Below are 9,138 nucleotides of genomic sequence, written 5' to 3'. Positions count from 1 at the left end.
ACTGGTAGATTTACACATACTGACTGAGATTACATTCAATCTTTTCGTTCACTACTGCTCTGTACATCATAAACAAAGAAAAAATTTTAAATAAATATAAAGAAAAAGTAGTGGGAGTAACAGATTTTCACATTAAGAAATCAAAGCCTCAAATGAAGTATAAAAAAATCTCCTTTGGGACTTTTCATTCCTTTTAACGTCTCCAAATACATTACAAATTCCTCTTTAAACAACACTAATCATGGGGGAGTTTTGAAAAAACTTACATTTATGAATGTAAAATTTAATTCCAGAATATTAATATTAACAAAATAAAAGACATATTAAAGGATTTAGTCTAGATTTAGACTGTTTTAACTGATATAGCAATGCCGGAAGTTAATATTGACAAAATAAAAGACATATTAAAGGATTTAGGCTAATAAAGTAAGTGTGAGTGGCTTATTAAAATAAAAACAAACAACACTTTTTTTTTTTTTTTCGACAAGCACTTTTGTTTAGACAAAAAAAAAATCGTATGGACTAACCTCATTTTAAAGTAAAAAACATTGGTCTAATGTTTAAACAGGTAGAACGTTTTCACCAATTAAGAAATGGTGTATATTTATTAAAAACGTTACTTTGTTTAATGTATTTTAACATACATTTAAATCCATTTCGTGCTGGGTGTCTTCTCTATCGTTAGAGGGGCAGGACTGTAGGCGTGGCTTGATCGAAGCTCGACTAAGTTCATTCTGAGTTTGACAGCTGCGCGTGAGGTTGATTCGACGGATAAGCTCTGCTGTGTGGTGTTATTTCTTTTGTTTAACTTTCCATCAGTAACAAAGTCTCGATTTTTTAAATTGTAGTTAGTGGTAGAGTACAACATAGTTTTGACAAGTATCTTGTGCTGGTGTTTTAACGACTGTGTCTGATGCATTTTTCTTTTAGATCAGCGTAAATACATACCTCTTTTTTCTTTTGTTTTAACTTTTCATCAGGCGTGACAAAACGCTAACTTTCCTGATTTGTAACATTGAAAAAACTACCGTTTGCTTTTACGTTCGCTTCTTTTTTGTTTTAGTTTGAGGTAAGATACAAATGCTATAAAACTCTGTAACCTAGTTTTCTTTTCTTTTCTAACTGCTAACAAACTCTAACACCTTTTTAAATTGTAATGTTACAAGCTTTGACTCTAACATATTGTTTAACGCACGTTTCGGATGCTTTTTTGTTTGTTTTGTTTTAGATAAATAACCAGTAACCTAGTTTTTCTTTTCTAACTGGTAGCAAACTCTAAATAGTTTTTTAAATTGTAATGTTACAAGCTTTGACTCTCACATATTGTTTAAACGCACGTATCTGATGCTTTTTTGTTTGTTTGGTTGGTTGTTTTAGATAAATAACCAGTAATCAAGTTTTCTTTTTTTGTTTGGTTGGTTGTTTTAGATAAATATTAAATTGTAATGTTACAAACTTTGACTCACGTGTTGTTTTATTTTAGATAGATAGATAATCAGTAACTTAGTTTTTCGTTTTTTATTTAATTTGTAACAACTTTAACACCTTTTTTAAATTGTTTTAACAACTCTTAAATACCTTGAACCTTTTTTTACTCCTTTTTCCGGGGACAAAAAAACGATCATTACACTGTTTCTATTTCGTCTATGTTTATAACCTTTTTCTTGAAATGCATTGTGTATGTAAACCTTAATAAAAACTTCCCTTATACCATTTTCACATTTTCACATTTTAAAGTTTAAAGCACATAGTTTTGAACAGTTTTCAATGGCCCCACACACAAAAACACTTTTCCCTCCCCATCAAATTCCTTCTTAGGTTCATAAGTTCATATCTAGGTCACAGGGGTGTACAGGGAGGGGAGGGGTGGGGGGTCCAAACAGGTGTACAAAACAGATGTCTTTTATGACCCTCATCAATCAAATTTTTGACCACAAGCCGCCCTTAATCCTCTCTTTCATGGCCTGATTCCAATAGATGTTCTTTACATGGATCTACACACACCTGCTACTGAGCTATGAGGTCGTTCCACTCAGCACTGCTTTTACACACTTCCTAAGTTAGACTCCCCAGGGAGACAGATATGGATGGTATGATCTCATAAACAGACTGAGGGGAGATTATTCGTGGTGCCAGGAAAAATGATGGCAGAACAACTGCCAGACTGTTATTTAACATATGCCACTAACATCTGTGCACTAAAGAACATGGTAGAAGATCATGAATGATCAAAAAATGCAAGAATATATTTCAAGTGCGAGTCAGCACTATATGACCATGATTGAATTTATATATTTACCTGTTAGATCTCTATATAAACAAACACTAACAATTTTAGACAAGAAACCAAAATGGTTTTTTAATGTGTAAATAATCTTGCTCCAGAAATTATATGCCAATTAATATCAAAACAGAATAGTAAGGGGATTACTACAAGAGGTGCAACTAATCAGAACTGCACAGTAGAGAAAAACTAAATATGCACAATCCACATTTTCAGTTCAAGGTACACTGCTTTGGAAAAGCCTGCCAGCTGAACTTAAAAAAATGCAAACAGAGTTTGTTGTTTTACTGTTGTTAATAAAAAAATAATAATAATAAAAAAGCCTAACCAGGGACTGGGGTTGCAAATTAGCCTTTGGCTAGAAGCCTGTATGTGGCGCATTGGCTTCTTGAAATTGGAGCAATTTTATATTGCATTGTCCCTGTTAAATAAACTAATAAATAAATAAAATAAAATGACTATATATTAGTGCAAATTCCAAATCATAAACATCTACAAAAACCTAAAAAACAATCTCTTGTTCTGGGTTTCAGGGTAATCTCAGTGCTGAACAGCTTGAAGGTAAGGAACAGCCTGAAAAGATAATTTGATCAACTTAATTTTAAATGAACTAACTTTTTATGTAATTTGGCATTTATACAGAGTTCAAAGAAGCTTTCCTGTTGTTCGCCGGAACTCCCTCAGGGGAGATGAAGATTTCACTAGCTCAGTGTGGAGATGTGATGAGAGCTTTGGGTCAGAACCCAACCAATGCTGAAGTTTTAAATGTTCTTGGAAAACCAAAGCCTGAAGGTAGTCTTACAACTGGGGGAAGAAAAAAAAAAACAGCTGCATGACTTTTAGTAGAGACTCCAAAATGTCAAATGGGTGTATCAAACAAAGGAGACGTGCAAAATTTGCAGCGTTGGGTGGCTCCAGTAACATGGTTGAGAATAACTTGTCTATAAAATGACTCAAGCTATTGCTTTCCTGCGTCCCGTGGGATCCTTCAGGAGCAAACCAAGGGAAAGACTTAACACATATGTCACAGAGATCACTGGGGTGTTAATTTTCACAAATGTCAAAGATGTCACTAGCAGTCAAGATCCCTGTGACATCTGAAAGTCATTCTCTGAATACTGAGATCCAGTTAATCCTCATCATGATGGCTCACTAAGTCAAAGTGTTGTTCCAACCACAGGAATGCATTAGGACACATCAACACAACATAGCATAAGCAAAAATGCTCATGGTGACAAAGGACACTAAATATAACATTTACTTTTTGCAATTGTGCTATGAAAGCTTAAAGGGATAGTTCACCCTCATCCTCATGTTGTTCCAAACCTGTTTGATTTTTTTTATTTTTTGTTTTTGAAATTGAGACCCTTTGTGGAAAAAAGTCTCAGCCCCCATTCAAATAAAGTCAGTGGAGGATGTTTGGATTTTTAATTTCCGGGTGAACTGTCCCTCTAAAGAATGTATATCTCAGATTGTGAAAAAAAGAAAAAAAATTCAAGAATTTACTAATTGCTGTATTTAAATTTGTGTCATTCAGAGATGCAATCCAAACTGGTCGACTTTGAGACATTCCTGCCTATGTTTCAACAAGTTTCAAAGTCTACTGCAATGGGCACATTTGAAGATTTTGTGGAAGGCCTAAGGGTCTTTGACAAAGAAGGCAATGGAACAGTCATGGGGGCTGAACTCCGCCATGTGCTTGCTACTTTGGGTATGAAATTATAGAGGGAAAATGTGCCAAAAACAATATATATATATACGTATATATGACTACTGGTTGTGATCAAATTTTAAAAACATTGAGACCTTAAAATGTATAATCTTGTAAATAAAATAAATCAATAATAATAATAATAATAATAATAATAAAACAACAATAATAAAGTGATTTTCATTTTGCTCATTGGCTCAATTCCAGGTGAGAGACTGTGTGAGGGTGAAGTGGATCAGTTGCTGGCAGGGCAGGAGGACACAAATGGTTGTATTAACTATGAAGGTAAGAACAGTTACTCAAGACTTCCCTCTGTTGATCAAATTAATGACATGAAGTTTCTCATTGAAATTAATTTTGGCATTCTTTATCCAAGCTTTTATAAAACATGTCATGGCTGGCTGAGTGATCTCTTCTGGTAAGTTTATCTAAACCAGAGATTACCAACCTTTCTTTTTTTTTGGTTGGCCAAAATCCCTATTATTTGTTTTAAGTAACACTAACCTTTCAATAAACATAATGACTTCACAAAAATGTGGAAATAATTAAGCAACTGATTTTTTGTTCAGTTTTGGTTGTGGAAATAATTAAGCAACTGATTTTTATATATATATATATATTATTATAATATATATATTTCATTATGGCAGTTCATGACCTCACAAATTCTTTCATGACTGCAAACCCCTTGTTGGGAAGTCCTGATCTGAAATATAATATGTTTTGCTAGTACATTTTAAACTTTAATTTACATTGTATGTTATATTCTTGCATTCATTTACATCTTTTCTGTTGGTCTAGGTACAGTAGCAGCCTCACATGCATATCAGCAGTGCTTAACTGAAGGTTGTGTGTGAGAGTTCATCAATGAATCATAAACAATGAAACTTTTTTTTTTTAAATATTATATAACATTAAAATCACTCTTCTTCAGCCTCCACTTTGAAGCTGTTTTATATTAAGCAAATTATAAGTGCAACAAGACGTCAAAATGCAGTAGTCTGCTAAAAAAATTTAGTCTGTCCCAAGAGAGAGTCAACACAGCTGTCACCAGATAAAACTTTGGCTTGGATTGGCACTGAGTGCACTGAGTTTGCTCTAATCCCCCATTGTCAAAAACTTTTCCCAGGCACATATGATAAACCCATTTGTCATTGGACTTCTCTCAAAGGACTTTACTAGGAAAAACCTTTTTCTGTAGCCAAGTGTTACATGATTTGAAAAGGTGCAACACTGAGGTGTTAATTTTCATATCACACTGAACAAATGGGTCAAGTGCCCAGTCAAGTAATAATTGGAGAGATGTGTCAAGTACAATGTTATTTGTGTGCATGTTGTGGGGAAATATGATACAAAATATCAAGTTAATTTATTACACAAGAGCATTAAATCGGCAAAACCATAAAAAGACATTACGATTTAGGCAAGACCAGGACAGCTTTTTGTATATGACTGGGCTGTAACAATAAAACTATTGAAAATCTATATGAAAGCAGTTAACTCCCCAAAATTCTGACATAATATGGGGTATGTTGTCACAATGGGAACCTGACTGTTTTAAATGAACATAAAAACAATCAACAATCACCGCAAATTTGTAAAAGATGAAACGTCAAACTATGGTTTTATTCAACAAAGATTTTAAAAACATAAACATAAAACAAAAAATAACTGTGGTGAAAAGCTGAAAATGAAATTCATGGAAGATGAAGTTTTCCATCAGTACAGCCAGGAGAGCTCTCAGCAGAGTTCAACATACACACACAATATTTATATGTTTACTCATATAAAGAGAACACAAAGAAGTACTTTCTTATTGGCTCACTTATGTTTTTTTCTGTTCATTCTTATCTCTTAATATTTTGTATGGCTATTTGATGACCCTTTCATTTGACTCTTATGGTACACTTAATCAAATACATAATCCTTCACAAGTACATTCAGTTCTTATTTTTCTTCCCCCTTCTTAAACAATGCTGAATCGGCATAAGATTAAATGTTACAACTTTTATGTATAGGCAATATAGGGGTGAGAACCAGAAAGGTGTAAGTGACATTTTGGGTGAAATGGAGATTTATATATATCATATGAAAGCTCTTGATGAGCTCTTTCTACTGCCAAAAGGACACAAGTGAATTCATAATCATTTTGGAGTTATTCATTAGAAACCAAAAGACTTAACATTAGAAACCAAAAAACTAAGTCAGTTGGTACCACAAGGGTGTAACTGCACTTATGCTGTTTTGGCATTGAGAAATGTATGGAGGGTAAAGTCTGTGCATAGCACATGAGTAGAAATGACTGACACAACAAGTAAGCCTCCATCCCTCTGGCTCTGTCTGGCTCCTCCTTCCCTACAGCTCCATCTTGGATCTCTGCTGCTCCGGCTCCACCGCGGTCTTCCGGATCCCTGCCTCAGCCTCAATTATCTGAGACACCAACTTTTTATGTGATATTTTATTTGATCACAATAGATTTTTATTTGTTTTAAACTCATTAATGTAATGCTTTGGTCATATTGTCACCAGATGTGCCCATGTTTTTATACACAAAATGGAATTAAAGATTGGTGCCAAAAAGGCAAAGTGAATTAAAAATAAATAAATAAAATAAAATTAAAAATTGAATCGAAATCAGTACACAAAGTCACTATTTAATTCAAAATTAAGTCAAATTTTACTATTGTAAATTTTTGTTTTGGCTGTCCTGTAAGGTTGGTGAAATGTCACTTATGCCCTTCTGATTCCATGTTGTCGAAAAAAATCACTGGGATTACAATTATGTTGAACATTCATTTCCATAAGTCAAAAATGAAATGTATACACATAAACATTCAGCTATAGACATACATGTAGCCTATACACACGTCCAAACAAACAAACAAACAAACATATAAATGTATTTTAAGGAAATCCTTGTTCATTAAACAATGGTGTGTCATATTCGTCGTTATTTTATTTTTAATTAATTAAAATGAATCAATAAAATGTATCTAGACAACATTGAGCATTTACAGAAAAGTCTAGCTGGATATTTCTGCAAGAACTATGTCCTGTGATGCAAAAGAACTGGAAGTAGCCTGAAATTAAATGACAAATAATTAGCCTATATTATTATCCTATGATAAACGTGCTGCTTTCATGGCTATAAGCAGGTCTACAATAATCTCATGTTATAGGCTAACAGAAAATTTAAGCCATTCATTTTTTTATTAAAGACTGTAGGCTATTATATGAAAACAGATTGCACTAGATTAAAAAAAGAAGAAGAAGAAAAAAGAAGATTTAACACACTTTCTAACACCGGCGTTGCATCACGGCAATCCAGAGTCGGCGTCAGAGCAGATCTACTGGAGGGGCATTGGATCATCGGCGGGGGGGCACTGTCGTTTGATAAATATTTTTTTGACGCATTGGCAACATCATAGTAGCATGGAAATCCAGACCTAAATCTGAAAGATCTATATAGAATCTATATAGGTTTTTATCTAAAAGAGGAACAGAAGACAGCGCTGAAATTTGCTGTTTGCGGACCGGATACGGCTCCAATGATCTAAATAGAATGACATTCTACCCTAGAATGTTAGCTCCAATGATCTATCTATATAGAATGTTACTATATATATAATTTTTTTTTTTTTTTTTTTTTTTTTTTTTACCTGTCTTGATTCCTAATACACAAAAGATGACGATTGTTAGGTTAAACGTTCAGAATACGATTCCATATAAGGTTAGTATAGCCTAGTTCAGCACGTCAGCAAAATGTAACCTATTCTCGCGTTCTACGAGTTCAGTAGCCTACATTTTTGGGAAAATGTACATTTTTGGGAAACGCGCGAGGAATTGCGGCTAACGTTCATAACCTTGCATGTAGAGAGCGCTTTTAAGAGCTAAGACAGGCTAGGCTACATCGATATCGGGAAACCCGGCCCAGAACAGATAGCCTAAACAACAGAACAGGACAGAAAATAATAATATAAATATAATATAGGCTAAATAAAAAAAACATAAAATAGGCCTTCAATGAATAGCTATATATTTTTATACTTAAATAATTAACAAATTACGACGACAAAAAAAAAAAAAACAAAAAAAAAAAAAAACACTGAATCAGTTTGAAGCTTTGAAAAACCGGCAAAAAAAGTCCCCATCAGACAAAGTTTTTTCGTATAGATGTTTCTGAAAACTTAAGGCTTTTTTCTTCATAAAACGAGTTGGACATCATCATACAAATGTCTGCGTATGGACCAATTAAATCAGAAGACTAAAATTCGCCTGCAGAGAATAAGGATGTCAGAACAATAATGAGCCACTCACACAAGGTATAAGGTTTAACTGATTTTTTAGTTTTTGATTTGCGTAGAATGCAAATTTTGTAGAACTTGAGAAATAGATAAAAGATAAAATAAAATACAGGAAATGGAAAAAATAAAATACAGAAAATACAAAGTGTGCTTCAACAAATAAAATAATTTCTTTAAACACCTTTTTTTCTTAGGGTTTCAAGGACTTTAAATACTCTAAAGGACTCATTTTCTAAACAAAATAAATAAAGGACAAAAATAAATGTATATTCTGCTATTACTTTATGCTAATACTTGTTTTTTTAACCTGGGTTACACTCCTCGCAGCAGTTTATGCACGCACCAAGCAGAAATGACATAAGCCCATATATCTTTACAGACAGCCAAGTATAAAACACAAATGCAGTTAGAACCCACAAACATTCATCAACAATTCACCTGCTTTTTTTAAATTAGCTGCTAACAACTGTCTATAATATAGACGGACAAACTGTTCTTCAACTTGAAATGGATTTTGCGCGCGCGCTGCAAATCAAATGTAACAAGTTTACTCGGCGACCAATAAGCATTCACCATGACGAAGCCTAGTAACGTGCCATGAACAACCAAAATTATGCATTTTCCCCATTCTTTTTATTTTATTTAATTTAAGTTACAGTTTGAACATTTAATATTAAAATAATAACTAAAAGGGATTTTTTGTTTTTGGGTCACGCCATGGCCTGTAGGAGGGGCATCAATGACCGCTAGGGGGGGCACGGCCCTCGAATGCCCCACCACAGCGCCGGCACTGCGGCAATCGCTGATTGGTCAGCGCAGTGCATAAATATGACCTCACG

At 33.8% G+C, this 9,138-nt stretch overlaps 1 protein-coding gene across 1 annotated transcript in view; it reads left to right on the top strand.

The window, feature by feature from the left end:
* Positions 1–5,786, top strand: part of LOC109099905 (myosin light chain 4-like) — a 117,903-nt gene extending 112,117 nt beyond the window's left edge. The window contains exons 2-7 of the mRNA XM_042767174.1: positions 2,818–2,845; positions 2,927–3,076; positions 3,822–3,995; positions 4,203–4,280; positions 4,372–4,413; positions 4,797–5,786. Coding sequence (XP_042623108.1) covers positions 2,818–2,845; positions 2,927–3,076; positions 3,822–3,995; positions 4,203–4,280; positions 4,372–4,400 — 459 coding nt within the window. The 3' untranslated portion in view covers positions 4,401–4,413; positions 4,797–5,786. The remainder of the gene's footprint in view (positions 1–2,817; positions 2,846–2,926; positions 3,077–3,821; positions 3,996–4,202; positions 4,281–4,371; positions 4,414–4,796) is intronic.
* The last annotated feature ends 3,352 nt before the right edge of the window (positions 5,787–9,138 follow it).

The sequence above is a fragment of the Cyprinus carpio genome, chromosome A12, assembly GCF_018340385.1.
Source record: "Cyprinus carpio isolate SPL01 chromosome A12, ASM1834038v1, whole genome shotgun sequence".
Lineage (NCBI taxonomy): Eukaryota > Metazoa > Chordata > Actinopteri > Cypriniformes > Cyprinidae > Cyprinus > Cyprinus carpio.
The sequence above is the reverse complement of the archived record's forward strand: the minus strand, read 5'-3'. Positions and strand labels throughout refer to the sequence as shown.